General features: G+C 45.5%; 1 protein-coding gene across 1 annotated transcript in view; it reads right to left on the bottom strand.

The window, feature by feature from the left end:
- LOC311117499 (uncharacterized protein) overlaps positions 1-14,440 on the bottom strand; it is a 32,555-nt gene extending 18,115 nt beyond the window's left edge. The window contains exons 1-3 of the mRNA XM_084192422.1: positions 14,080-14,440; positions 13,873-13,914; positions 9,698-11,096 (exon numbers count right to left, since the gene is read on the bottom strand). Of these exons, the coding sequence (XP_084048548.1) occupies positions 9,698-11,096; positions 13,873-13,914; positions 14,080-14,139 (1,501 nt within the window). The 5' untranslated portion in view covers positions 14,140-14,440. The remainder of the gene's footprint in view (positions 1-9,697; positions 11,097-13,872; positions 13,915-14,079) is intronic.
- Between the last annotated feature and the right edge of the window lie 525 nt (positions 14,441-14,965).

Below are 14,965 nucleotides of genomic sequence, written 5' to 3'. Positions count from 1 at the left end.
GAGCCAATCAGTTGTGTTGTGACAAGGTAGGGTTGGTATACAGAAGATAGCCCTATTTGGTAAAAGACCAAGTCCATATTATTGCAAGAACAGCTCAAATAAGCAAAGAGAAACGACAGTCCATCATTACTTTAAGACATTAAGGTCAGTCAATATGGAACATTTCAAGAACTTTGAAAGTTTCTTCAAGTGCAGTCGCAAAAACCATCAAGCGCTATGATGAAACTGGCTCTCATGAGGACCGCCACAGGAATGAAAGACCCAGAGTTACCTCTGCTGCAGAAGATAAGTTCATTAGAGTTACCAGCCTCAGAAATCGGCAATTAACTGCACCTCAGATTGCAGCCCAAATAAATGCTTCATAGAGCTCAAGTAACTGACACATCTCAACATTAACTGTTCAGAGGAGACTGCGTGAATCAGGCCTTCATGGTTGAATTGCTGCAAAGAAACCACTACTAAAGGACACCAATAAGAAGAAAATAGTTGCTTGGGCCAAGATACACGAGCAATGGACATTAGACCTGTGGAAATCTGTCCTTTGGTCTGATCAGTCCAAATTTGAGATTTTTGGTTCCAACCGCTGTGTCTTCGTGAGACGCAGAGTAGGTGAATGGATGATCTCCGCATGTGTGGTTCCCACCATGAAGCTTGGGATGAGTTGGACTGCAGAGTGATGGAAAAGCAGCCAACAAGTGCTCAGCATATTTGGGAACTCCTTCAAGACTGTTAGAAATACCCCACAATAATGATGACAAAGCAAAAACAAGTTTGTAGAAATTTTTGCTAATTTATAAATAGATAAAAACCTGAAATATCACATTTACATGAGTATTCAGACCCTTTACTCAGTACGTTTTTGAAGCACCTTTGGCAGCGATTACAGCATCGAGTCTTCTTGGCTATGACACAATGAATTATGATAATAGGCTAGCTATATGGTATTAAACACTATTACACTCCGTAATGGCACACCTGTATTTGGGGAGTTTCTCCCATTCTTCTCTGCAGATCCTCTCAAGCTCTGTCAGGTTGAATGGGGAGCGTTGCTGCACAGCTATCCTCTCCAGAGATGTTCGATCGGGTTCAAGTCCGTGCTCTGGCTGGGCCACTCAAGGACATTCAGAGACTTGTCCCGAAGCTACTTCTGTGTTGTCTTGGCTGTGTGCTTAGGGTCGTTGTCCTGTTGGAAGGTGAACCTTTGCCCCAGTCTGTGGTCCTGAGCGCTCTGGAGCAGGTTTTCATCAAGGATCTCTCTGTAATTTGCTCCATTCATCTTTGCCTCTATCCTGACTAGTCTCCCAGTCCCTGCCGCTGAAAAACATCACCACAGCATGATGCTGCCACCACCATGCTTCACCGTAGGGATGGTACCAGGTTTCCTCCAGACGTGACGCTTGGTATTCAGGCCAAAGAGTTCAATCTTGGTTTCATCAGAGCAGATAATCTTGTTTCTCATTTTCTGAGAGTTTTGGGTGCCTTTTGGCAAACTCCAAGCGGGCTGTCATGTGCCTTTTACTGAGGAGTGGCTTCCGTCTGGTCACTCTACCATAAAGGCCTGATTGGTGGAGTGCTGCAGAGATGTTTGTCCTTCTGGAAGGTTCTACCATCTCCACAGAGGAACTCTGGAGCTCTGTCAGAGTGACCATCGAGTTCTTGGTCACCTCCCTGACCAAGGCCCTTCTCCCCCGATTACTCAGTTTGGCCGGGCGGCCAGCTCTAGGAAGAGTCTTGGTGGTTCCAAATTATCTTCCATTTAAGAATGATGGAGGCCAGTGTTCTTGGGGACCTTCAATGCTGCAGAAATTTTTTGGTACCATTCCCCAGATCTGTGCCTCGACACAATCCTGTCTCGGAGCTCTATGGACAATTCCTTCGATCTCATGGCTTGGTTATTGCTCTGACATGCACTGTCAACTGTAGGACCTTATACAGTGTGAGCCTTTCCAAATTATGTCCAATCAATTGAATTTACCACAGGTGGACTCCAATCAAGTTCTAGAAACATCTCAAGGATGATCAATGGAAACAGGATGCACCTGAGCTCAATTTTGAGTCTCATAGCAAAAGGTCTGAATACTTATGTAAATAGGGTATCTGTTTTTTATGTGTAATACATTTGCAAACATTTCTAAAAACGTGTTTTCTCTTTGACATTATGGGGTATTGTGTGTAGATTGCTGAGGATTATTCTTTTTTAAATCAATTTTAGAATAAGGCTGTACCGTAACAGAATCTGGAAAAGGCAAGGGGTCTGAATACTTTCCGAATGCACTGTACCTAGCCACCGAAATGAAGGCTAGAGTAATTTGTGTTTATCTGTTGGGCTTAGGTTAATGTTTGTCGTGTTTGCTAGGTGCAGATATTCATAGCCTCGTTTTCCTATTATTTGACAGCTTAGCTATCATGTTAGGGTAGTAGATGCCCACGCAGTGGAGCTCATATGAGTTGGATATTTGTTTACATTGCTTGTTTTGTCCTGTTTCTACTGATGCAATTCATTTGGAAACTGTCCCAGCTTCGTAACTAATCAGCTAACATTGGCAAACTCTGTAGTTAGTCTGTCAGGCAATAAAGCAAGAGTTGATTGGAGGAGAGAGAGAGTATGTGTGTGTGGAATTGGGAGGCGTGTAACTGTATCACACAATTTATTATGGAAACCCCTTATTAGGAAAAGAGTGTGTGCATAGTTGAGAAGTAGAAAGAGAGGAAGGAAGAGATAGTGAGAGAGAGATTATGTTCCTGACCACAATTGGATCCTATTTGTTGCTCATCTCCTCTCCCTCTGTTACTCTGATCCTCTAGGTCAGTGAAAGCAAAGGAAGTGATGTGGAGAGTTAGGGCTCAGCAGCAAAATGCAGGGAGGAAGAGGAGTTAGAGATGATTGGAGGTATAGAGATGTGGAGTGGAGTGAGAGGAGAGTGGAGGGAGAGAGGAAGAGGAGTGAGAGAGGAAGAGGAGTGAGAGAGGAAGAGGGAGAAAAAAGTGGAGGGAGCAGAACATGGGGAGAGTGAGAGGAGGAGGAAGAGGAGGGAGAGGATGAAGAGGGAGAGCACACCCGAGAGGGGAGCCAACGTTTCCATGGCGTGTCTGCCCTAAGTCCCACCATTCACCCTTGTACCACACAGCCTGGGCCTAAAGTGACAATGGCAGGGGTTCTATGACATGTTGTAGGCTAACTGCAAACACTGAAGTGACAGTGTGAAATTTGAATTTGTCCTACAAATCTTTGGTCTGTGGAACAGTTGTGTTTTGTGTCTTCTCTCTCTATCTGTCTCTATCTAATACTTGTTGCATTCACTGAATTGTCAAAGTAGGCTACTACTTCTACATTTTGTGTCAGGCCTGGTCTGTACTGCATCTTATTGAGAGAGGTTACATACATTTTGAAATAGTCTCTGAATAGTTGTTTGCATTTTTACATAAGTAAGAATCGTTGTAAGTCAAATAGCCTACCTTGTGTGGGTTTTGAAATACTTTTTGAATATTGTCCTCTAGTCACATTTTGGATGACTGTTTTATTTTTATGTCGATAATATTTATAAGTATAATATATTATACTTGGTACATTTGAAGTTAGTAATTTAGTCAAATTTACTACAATTTAAATACTCTAGGGTTTTTTGTTGTGTTGAGTGTTAATCATTCCCACGGGGGACCAGTACGAAAATATATGCACTCACTGCTGTAAGTTGTTCTGGATAAAAGCATTTACTAAAATGGAAAAATTATCTATAGACCATTTCAGTTTGCTACGTTCCCCAGCAAGAAAACCAAAAATGTCACTCAAACAGAAGGGGGAACTAACAAAGGGTCAATGACAACAACTAAACAAAACAGGTGGGGTTTTAGGAGGGGTTCTAAAAGACACGCATGGGGGTGTCCACTGAAAGTTGCATAGCAACAACAACTGGGACCTAAAAGACACCGACCATGAGCGCCCACTAAATTTGCCCAATAAGAGGCAAACAAAATAAAATCCCACAACAAACTTAAAGACAGGAAGCACACCAAAAAGTTGAGCAAAACTAAATCAGAAAAAGGTATGTCTAGAAATCAAAATAGGGAGTGCCAACTAAAGGTGTTAACCCTCCGCATCTATCAAGACAACTAAAGGTGTTAACCCTCCGCATCTATCAAGACAACTAAAGGTGTTAACCCGCCGCATCTATCAAGACAACTACAGATGTTAACCCTCCGCATCTATCAAGACAACTACAGGTGTTAACCCTCCGCATCTATCAAGACAACTACAGGTGTTAACCCTCCGCATCTATCAAGACAACTAAAGGTGTTAACCCTCCGCATCTATCAAGACAACTAAAGGTCTTAACCCGCCCCATCTATCAAGACAACTACAGGTGTTAACCCGCCGCATCTATCAAGACAACTAAAGGTGTTAACCCTCCGCATCTATCAAGACAACTAAAGGTGTTAACCCTCCGCATCTATCAAGACAACTAAAGGTGTTAACCCTCCGCATCTATCAAGACAACTAAAGGTGTTAACCCTCCGCATCTATCAAGACAACTAAAGGTGTTAACCCGCCGCATCTATCAAGACAACTACAGATGTTAACCCTCCGCATCTATCAAGACAACTACAGGTGTTAACCCTCTGCATCTATCAAGACAACTACAGGTGTTAACCCTCCGCATCTATCAAGACAACTAAAGGTGTTAACCCGCCCCATCTATCAAGACAACTACAGGTGTTAACCCTCCGCATCTATCAAGACAACTAAAGGTGTTAACCCTCCGCATCTATCAAGACAACTAAAGGTGTTAACCCTCCACATCTATCAAGACAACTAAAGGAGTTAACCCTCCGCATCTATCAAGACAACTAAAGGTGTTAACACTCCGCATCTATCAAGACAACTAAAGGTGTGAACCCTCCGCATCTATCAAGACAACTAAAGGTGTTAACCCTCCGCATCTATCAAGACAACTAAAGGAGTTAACCCTCCGCATCTATCAAGACAACTAAAGGTGTTAACCCTCCGCATCTATCAAGACAACTAAAGGTGTGAACCCTCCGCATCTATCAAGACAACTAAAGGTGTTAACCCTCCGCATCTATCAAGACAACTGGAGCACTGGGCCAACCACTCTTAAATAGCACCTGGGCCAGCACAGGTGAAACACCTTCCCACTAACGAGAAGGCAACCAGCACAGGTGTAACACATACTGACTAATGAGGTGACACCAATTGGTGCGCCCTACGTGCTAACGAGCTATACGTGCTAAAGTCCAACCTCAAAACATAAATTGAAAAACCAAAACCTGTAACACCTTCCCCCTTAAGACAACAAATATATCCTATATTTTTGTTGGACAAGTTTGCTGACCACCAACAGAAAACAACACCAACAACTTAAATACGTCGCTACTTAAATGCGTCACCTTCTCCAATGGAAAAACATGGTGTTTAATGGCTGTCAACAATTAAATAAGAAAAAACACACTTTTATATTTTGTAAATATATGTATATATATTATTATTATTTATTTTTTCTATAATTGCCTAAAGCTCCCAAGTTTTGAAAAACTCACGTACGCTTCGATAACTCTCGTCCCCTTGGAACGAGCCCAACCAAAACAATACTCATCTCCAATAAGGAAAAAAACACGGGCTAAACGCAAAACTTATTGAATGCCCACCCTTGAGAGACAATCAGCAACCAAGATGTCCTTACCACGGACATGTATGATTTCAAGGGGAAACTCCTGCAATATCCGTAGTAACTTTCCTCTTGTGATTTTCCTCAGTAGAATTTGTTTGATTGGGGCAGAGTCCCCAACGTCAATGTCATGCTCTAGTACATTTGTCTGCGTTGGCACGTCCGAGAATAAACCATGATAATGTGCAACAATGTCGCCTTTTTCCTCCAGAGACAAGTTTGCCAAAAATACATAAAGGTTTTCTAGAATCTCTGAGTTACTCAACCATCCAACCGGCACAGGGTGTATTGGGATTTCCTCATGACTATAGTCAATGGTGACAGCAGCGGCTACAGGCAGAACGTCACTACCAGTTTACACCAACTTCGCTGCCCGATTGTAGCAGGTGAAGTATGGTTTTAACATATTGACATGACACAGCTTGGTTTTTCTCCTGCGCTAAGGTGTGGCGATGATGTAATCTAGATTACCAATTTTTTTCACTATCGGGAAACGGCCTGAAAAGCGAGCCTGCAACGGTCAACCAAGAACGGGCAACGATACCAGGACTTGGTCACCCACATCAAAAGTGCGGTTTCAGGCCTTTCGATCGTACCAAACTTTCATTTTCGTTTGCGCCTTCTTCAGATTCTCACTGGCAAACTCACAGGCGCGGTGCAATCTGTAAAAAAATAAAATAAGTGCCAACGTGCTTCACCAGATTTGTTTTTGTTTTTAAAAGGTCTCACCCTGCAACAACCTCTCTCTTAGAAAACACAAAGGACCTCTAAGTTGATGTCCAAACATGAGTTCATTCGGACTAAAACAGGGATTCCTTATCAACCTCCCGAGCTGCAAACAGCACAAGACCCCTTCATCCCAGTGTTCCTCAAACTCAAAGCAGTAAACTCTTAACATAGACTTCAAAGTCTGATGAAATCTCTCAAGAGCACCTTGAGACTCTGGGTGGTAGGTACTAGAGGGGCAATGAGTTACACCCAACTGTTTTAGCACTTGCTGGAAGACCTTTGACATGAAATTTGAACCTTGGTCCGACTGCACTACCTGCGGAAGTCCAAACGTTGAAAATAATTTCTTAACAATAACAAGGCCTTAACAATACTCTGAGCTGTGATTTTCCTCAGTGGAATGGCCTCAGGGAAATGACTGGCAGCACACATGATGGTTAAGAGAAACTGGTTAACAATCTTCGCTTTGGGCAAAGGACCAACACAGTCCACCAGAACCCTGCTGAAAGGTTAGTCAAAAGCAGGAATAGGCTAAAAAGGTGCAACAGGTAAACTGCTGGCAAACGCGACAAGATTTACAGTAAGACACAACATCCTATTTCAGATCAGGCCAGAAGAAGTTACGCAAGATACGGTCATACGTCTTGTTGACCCCAAAATGGCCTGCCATACTACCATTGTAAGCCAACCTCAATATCTGTTGTCGAAACATAACTGGAACGACAATTTGAGATACACTGGGCCAATCGTCTTGCCCAGAAGTGGCGCGAGAACGCCATTTCCTCATTAGAACACCATCTCTGTCAAAGTAACCCACACAAACTTCATCAAACTCCTCCTCTGGATGTATCTCAGCAAAGAGAGGGGAGAGGGAAACATCTTTACTCTGTTCCGCAATCAGCTGCTTCTTAGACATCGAAGTGTCAACTGTAGGGACCCTCTTTTCCTTCAGCGGGTCCTACAAACTCGCTCACCTTTGGGGTTTTCAAAGGAGAGGTCAACTCAGGTTTAGCGAATATCAGGATCACCCATAAATGTCTCAGACAGACCGACCATGGTGGGATCGCGGACATCCTTCTCAACACTAGACTTGCTACAGGCGACTTTCTTAGACATAGCATGTGTAACAGCACATGCTGGGAACACTCTAGGGCACTTTTCTGATAACCCATCAGGTTCCTCTACTCTGGGTTCCTTACAAACGACAGGATTTTGCACGACCTTCCCTCCAGCCAAATCGTTTCCCAAAATGAATGAGACCCCCTTCACTCCAACGACAATGGAGACAGAAATTAGATCAGTCTTGAGTTCCACATTATACGAATGAAATATATGGGCACAGCAGAGCTTCAGAGTAGGTGATTAGAGCGACTACCATACTCATGGGAGACTATATCCCGGATGAGCCCACTTTTTGTTACGATACCCAGCAAAAAAACAAAAAATGTCGCTATTCATGCAAAGAGTCTATTCATGCTAAAGTCTAACCTCAAAACATAAATGGAAAAACCAAAACCTGTAAGAAGTTTTCACATAGAAATATGTTGCATTTGCAAAGTATTTCAAGAAACTGGAAAACATATATCAAGTAAGTATTTTTATATTCCACAAGTATTATCAGATTAACTGTTTTGTTCAGATAATTATCAGACTCAAGTTACAAATGCTGGTAAATACTGAAATACCTTTAGTTATTTTTTCTCTTACAAAAGTAGTGCACTTGGCATTTACTAGTCCTGTATTAGCAGGCCGATATAGACGTCTTCAGCATGGGACATTTTTCTGCACCCCCCCCCCATGTTAGCACCCCAACCCCCAAACTACTTCCCGCTGCTATGCATAAGGCCTCTACATGTTGACTTGAACGGTCTCTATACGTTCTACCTGAATTACAGGTACCTCAGCCAAGACAAAAAAACACAATTCTTCACCTCGTTGTAAGGTTAGTATATATCCAGCCAGGGGAGACTATAGAGGTAGAAATGTTGTTCCTACTAACTCTGGTAGAGGACTGACTGCAGTGTGATCAGTCGTCCACTGGGTGGTGCTGGTCTAGCTCCCTGTCTGTCGCTCTGGTTTGTGAACTAGGCCACTTGTCTGTTGAGCAGGGATGTGGGCCTCTGATCAAAACCACCAGCCTATCCTGATCAGCTAGAGGAACACGGTCCAAACACTGCTAATTAGACTGACACTAAACTCACTCCTAATATTAGACAGTTAGGGAAAACTAGACAACCTAAGATACTGAGGAATTCTATGGAAAAGGGGAGGCCAAAAGAACTCATTTCTTGCAACAAGAAAAATAGATAAGCTGCCACAAAGCAATCAACTACAAGGGCAAAGCCATGAAAACTATATGTGAGGGTCAGAGACGTAAGATATCTAATCACAATCATACACTGATACAAGTCATGTTACAGGGACTGTGGAGAACTACAGACAATGAGACATAGGAAGGGGAGAGAGATTTCCCAGAGAGAGCGAGAAAGAGAGACAGAGAGCGGGGGAGTGAGAAAGAGAGAGAGAGGGAGAGAGAGAGAGAGACAGAGAGAGGGGGGAGAGAGAGAGACAGACAGAGAGAGAGGGAGAGAAAGAGAGACAGAGAGAGAGGGAGAGAGAGAGACAGAGAGAGAGGGGGAGAGAGAGAGACAGAGAGAGAGGGGGAGAGAGAGAGAGAGAGGGCGAGAGAGACAGAGAGAGAGACGGAGAGAGACAGAGAGAGACAGAGAGAGAGAGAGACAGAGAGAGGGGGAGAGAGAGAGAGACAGAGAGAGAGAGAGAGAGAGAGAGAGAGAGAGAGACGAGCGGATGTGTGACCATGACACAATCACAGTCAAACTGGTTTCATCCCCCTAAGGCTGGCCTGCTTTTAGTCTGCCAGTTCATAAAGATTCCAGTGGGCTGAGGCAGTGATTGGCTAGGACACTGGGCTGGGCTGGGGAAAAAAATCCCGCTCGCTAACCACAGTAAGAACCTAACCTACACTGAAGGGGTCTGAAGCAGAACCATGAACTGTCCATTATAACAACACACCAGGTGAAAGTGCTTCAAAGTCAGATAATCCTTCTCACATAGCCCCCAGGTGGCAGGGAAGAGAACTGCCTGTCATAACTTAATTAACATTGTGTTAAAAATGTGCAGGTGCCCTGGTGTCTACATGCTTCTGGATTCTGTGGCCAGAATCTGTTTCTCCCACAATAATCATTCACAATAATCTCAATATATTCAGCTCAGCATTGTAATGTGATGGGGACTCAATCTCCCATGCTGCTCTACTATTTTACCTCTGCTGCTGGGCGTCTCCTGGGGGTGGGGCTCAGCTGGCTCCTGGGGGTGGGGTCTGGTTGTAACGGACAGCGGAGTGACAGTGGTCTTCTCTGGAGCACGTGTTTTGGCGGTGCTCTTCTTCAGAGCTTCTCTTATGGCCGTGCTGCTAACCACAGGGGATGGAGTGATGGTCCTGTAGAAAGGGGAAGGTGTATAGATGCTAGAGACAGGAGACCGAGTGGTACTGGGGACAGGGGACCGAGTGGAGCTTGGGACAGGGGACAGAGTGGAGCTGGGGACAGGGGACAGAGTGGAGCTGGGGACAGGGGACCGAGTGGAGCTGGGGACAGGGGACCGAGTGGTACTGGGGACAGGGGACCGGGTGGTACTGGGGACAGGGGACCGGGTGGTACTGGGGACAGGGGACCAGGTGGTACTGGGGACAGGGGGCCGAGTGGAGCTTGGGACAGGGGACCGAGTGGTACTGGGGACAGGGGACCGGGTGGTACTGGGGACAGGGGACCAGGTGGTACTGGGGACAGGGGACCAGGTGGTACTGGGGACAGGGGACCAGGTGGTACTGGGGACAGGGGACCAGGTGGTACTGGGGACAGGGGACCAGGTGGTACTGGGGACAGGGGACCAGGTGGTACTGGGGACAGGGGGCCGAGTGGAGCTTGGGACAGGGGACCGAGTGGAGCTTGGGACAGGGGACAGAGTGGAGCTTGGGACAGGGGATGGAGTGGAGCTGGGGACAGGGGACAGTGTGATGGGGCTAGGGACAGGGGACAGTACGATGGGGCTAGGGACAGGGGACAGTGTGATGGGACTAGGAACAGGGGACAGTGTGATGGGACTAGGTACAGGGGACAGTGTGATGGGACTAGGGACAGGGGACAGTGTGATGGGACTAGGAACAGGGGACTGTGTGATGGGACTAGGAACAGGGGACAGTGTGATGGGACTAGGAACAGGGGACTGTGTGATGGTCTTCTCTGTGGCGTGTGCTTTGGCAGTGCCCTTTTCTAGAGCATCTCTGATGGCATTACTGCTGGGGACAGGAGAAGGTGTGACACTGATGGGGACAGGAGACGGTGTGACACTGTTGGTTACAGGGGATGGTGTTATGATGCTAGGGACAGTGGACGGTGTGATGGTTTTGGGGACAGAAAACTGTGTTATGGTAGGGACAGGGGTTATGGTCTTGGGGACAGGAGACTGTGTGACAGTGGGGACAGGGGATGGAGTGGAGCTGGGTACAGGAGATGGGGTGATGGTGATGCTCTTGGGGATAGAGGACAGTGTGGTACCCAGCCTCAGGTTGGAAGGGCCAGCTCTGGGATGAGGTCTGTAGGACAGGAGGACTGGCTTTTCCTGTGGAGCATCTACTTCTACATCCTGCTTCAACTCAGCCTGCTGGGGGAACAGGAAAGAACAGTCAGATTCATATGCATAATTTTATCTATAACACTTCTTCTACCTGAACCAAATGTCTTTATGTTATAGAAAGGTTTGATGGAATGCTTCCAGTACATATACAGTGACATTACACTCCACCCAAATTGAATCCTTCATTATTCGACCTCTTTGCCATATTTCTCTGTCCTCCTAATCAACAATCTCAAGGTGTCTCCCCCCCCCCCTCGTCCTCCCTCCTTCTCGTCCTCCCTCTCTCTCGTCCTCCCTCTCTCTCGTCCTCCTCCCTCTCTCGCCCTCCCTCTCTCTCGTCCTCCCTCTCTCTCGTCCTCCCTCTCTCTCGTCCTCCCTCTCTCTTGCCCTCCCTCTCTCTTGCCCTCCCTCTCTCTCGTCCTCCCTCTCTCGCCCTACCTCTCTCTCATACTCCTCCCTCTCTCTTGTCCTCCCTCTCTCTCGTCCTCCCTCTCTCTCGCCCTCCCTCTCTCGCATACTCCTCCCTCTCTCTCATACTCCTCCCTCTCTCTCATACTCCTCCCTCTCTCTCATACTCCTCCCTCTCTCTCGCCTTCCCTCTCTCTCGTCCACCCTCTCTCTCGTCCTCCCTCTCTCTCGCCCTCCTCCCTCTCTCTCGTCCTCCCTCTCTCGTCCTCCCTCTCTCTCGTCCTCCCTCTCTCGTCCTCCCTCTCTCTCGCCCTCCCTCTCTCTCGTACTCCTCCCTCTCTCTCGTCCTCCCTCTCTCGTCCTCCCTCTCTCTCGCCCTCCCTCTCTCTCGTACTCCCTTTCTTATCGACAGCTTAAGACCCTCCACTCTAGCAGCAGCACCAAATACAACTACATCAGAAGCACCAAATCAGTCCCCTCTCCCGATCTCACAAACAACTATCAGCCGCAAATACCCCTGCCAGACGTCTGCGTCACTAAGCTATTTGTGCAGTTACAATTGACAACCTGAATTCTACAAAACAAACCATTTGTTAAAACATAGAATCTCTGTCTCTCAGACCAATCAGATGTAATAAAAGGGTGGGGTTGTGCATTGGGATATTGACATGGGTTGGGCAGAGATTTGTGATGTGTCTTGGGTAAGGATGGAGGAAGTGATAGAGGGAGAGTTTTCTCCTGCGGTTTGGCTCGGCTGCATTAGGAGAAGAGAGGAAAGGAAAGGAGAGCTCCCAAACCTCAGGAGACAATCCTACAATCCCATCCATCTGTGACTGACGCACTCCTTGTCTCTGGTGTTTCAATTCCCTGATCAAGTTTAATAACCATCTGCTCCAGGGGAGTGTGTGTGCTCCTCTTACACACACACACACACACACACACAGGCACGTGCACACACACTCACACACACACACACACACACACACACACACACACACACACACACATATACACATACATGCACGCAAGCACAATCAAAAGAACACAAGACGAAACAATCCCCCAGAAACCTCCTCTCCCCAGTCCCACCCCAGTCCCATTGCAGCCTGTGGTAGAGAGTGATGACAGACATACTGGAGGGCTACCACAGCTCAGACAGAGAAAGAGGTAGGAGGGGTGAGGCGGCAAGGCCATGCACGGCTGGAACAGAGAGAGAGAAGAAAGAGAGGAGCGAGAAAGGAGAGACAGCTGGGAGAAAGAGGACCTGGAGAGAGGCTGCACAAAAGGGAGAGAGAGTGGGTGCCACTGTCCAGAAGCAATGTGGAAGTGTTTCAAATTCTAACCATTAATATTTTTTACATTTAGCAGATGCTCTTATCCAGAGCGACTTACAATATCTGTGTGTATTGTCACATACAGGTGCTGTTTTACAGGGTCAGTCATAGTAGTACCTTGCCCCTAGAACAAATTAGATTTAAGTGCTTTGCTCAAGGGCACATCAACAGATTTTTCACCTTGTCGACTCAGGGATTTGAACCAGTGACCTTTTGGTTACTGGCCCAATGCTCTAACTGCTAGGCTACCTGCCACCCATAATGTGTTACTTTCTCAACCTCATAACTGGCCAGGAATAATAGAAGCTTAACATTGTGCTTTCCTGTCGTTGTTTACATGACACTTGATTGTATGCCACAGATGATATCATTATCGCTGTTCAGGAAATGACAATAAAATGACCTTCTCTCCCAACACCAGGCACTAACCCAACCTCTTACTCAGAAACTGTGCATAGCGTTATACCTTAAAGGGGCAATCTGCAGTTGCAACAGCAAGTTTTGGACTTTTTGACTATTATTTAAGAATATAACATATAAATGCCTCCTATCACCCTGTAAAAACAACACATTTCACTGCACCTGTGACCATACAATGTATTATTTTTTTTTTTTCTGTTGGAACCCAAAATATAAGCTCGTTTTACTCCAATGTTTGTAAACAAAGTAAATCTATTGTAAACAAACACTGTATAGCCTCGAAACATGGTTAAAACTACAATTTTGATATCATGGATGGTCAGTCCTTGTATCCACAGCTCTGTCTATGAATTTGAGAGTGGTTCTATTTCTCAAGCCCCATCCCTCAGCTGTTTACTAAAACAAGTGGTGGAGTGTCCGCTTTGTTATTGAACTCTGGATTGGCCCTTTAACTTTGTGTTTAATGGATGTAGCATATATTTTTATGCAATCAACATAACAGGTAAACCAGTGTAGTAATACCACACTAGTATATTGCTGCATATCTTCCTTTACAAAAAACAAATGCCCTCATAATGTACATATAATAATGCACAAACCCTTTACAGAACCCAAACTCAGAAATCCGTTATAATACTTACTTTTTCCACTGCTGCAGGTGGCTGCTGCTCACTCCCTGCCACCTGTGGGTTAAACACACAAACATAGGCATTACAGAGAGAGAGCCCAGACATACAGTATGAAAATGTATGCACTCACTAACTGTAAGTCGCTCTGGATAAGAGCGTCTGCTAAATGACTAAAATGTAAATGTAATACAGACAGTGACGTGCAGTACACAAACATACCTGTAGAGGGGGCAATGTCCTCACTTCCTCACTGTTCTCCTGTTGGAAAAGCAGGAACATATCAGTTGAGCTGACAGATTCAAAACACACTTTACATTCTCTGACAAGAACCTACTAGCTGTGTGCAATTTTTTTGATCAAGTATTCTTACTTAGAAAAAATTTAAGCACACTGAAGACCACAAGGCATATTCATTTCTTATGTGCTTATTCAGACTATTATACACAGAACAAAAATATAAACGCAACATGTAAAGTGTTGGTCCCATGTTTCATGAGCTGAAATAAAAGATCCCAGAAATGTTCCATATGCCCAAAAAGCTTATTTCTCAAAAATGTTGTGCACATCCCTGTTAGTGAGCATTTCTCCTTTGCCAAGATAATCCATCCACCTGACAGGTGTGGCATATCAGGAAGCTGATTAAACAGCATTATCATTATTACCCAGGTGCACCTTGTGCTGGGGATAATAAAAGGCCATTCTAAAATGTGCAGTTTTGTCACACAACACAATGCCACAGATGTCTCAAGTTTTGAGGGAGAGCGCTATTGGCATGCTGACTGCAGGAATGTCCACCAGCTCTGTTGCCAGATAATTTAATGTTAATTTCTCTACCATAAGCCACCTCCAACATTGTTTTATAGAATTTGTCAGTACGTCTAATCAGCCTCACAACCGCAGACCACGTGTATGGCGTCTTGTGGGAGAGTGGTTTGCTGACGTTAACGTTGTGAACAGAGTGACCCCTGGTGGCGGTGGGGTTATGGTATGGGCAGGCATAAACTACGGACAATGAACACAATTGCATTTTATTGATGGCAATTTGAATGCAGAGAAATACCATGACGAGACCCTGAGGCCCATTGTCGTGCCATTCATCCAACGC

This window comes from Coregonus lavaretus, assembly GCF_964263955.1.
Source record: "Coregonus lavaretus genome assembly, contig: HAP1_SCAFFOLD_5984, whole genome shotgun sequence".
NCBI classification, from domain to species: domain Eukaryota; kingdom Metazoa; phylum Chordata; class Actinopteri; order Salmoniformes; family Salmonidae; genus Coregonus; species Coregonus lavaretus.
The sequence above is the reverse complement of the archived record's forward strand: the minus strand, read 5'-3'. Positions and strand labels throughout refer to the sequence as shown.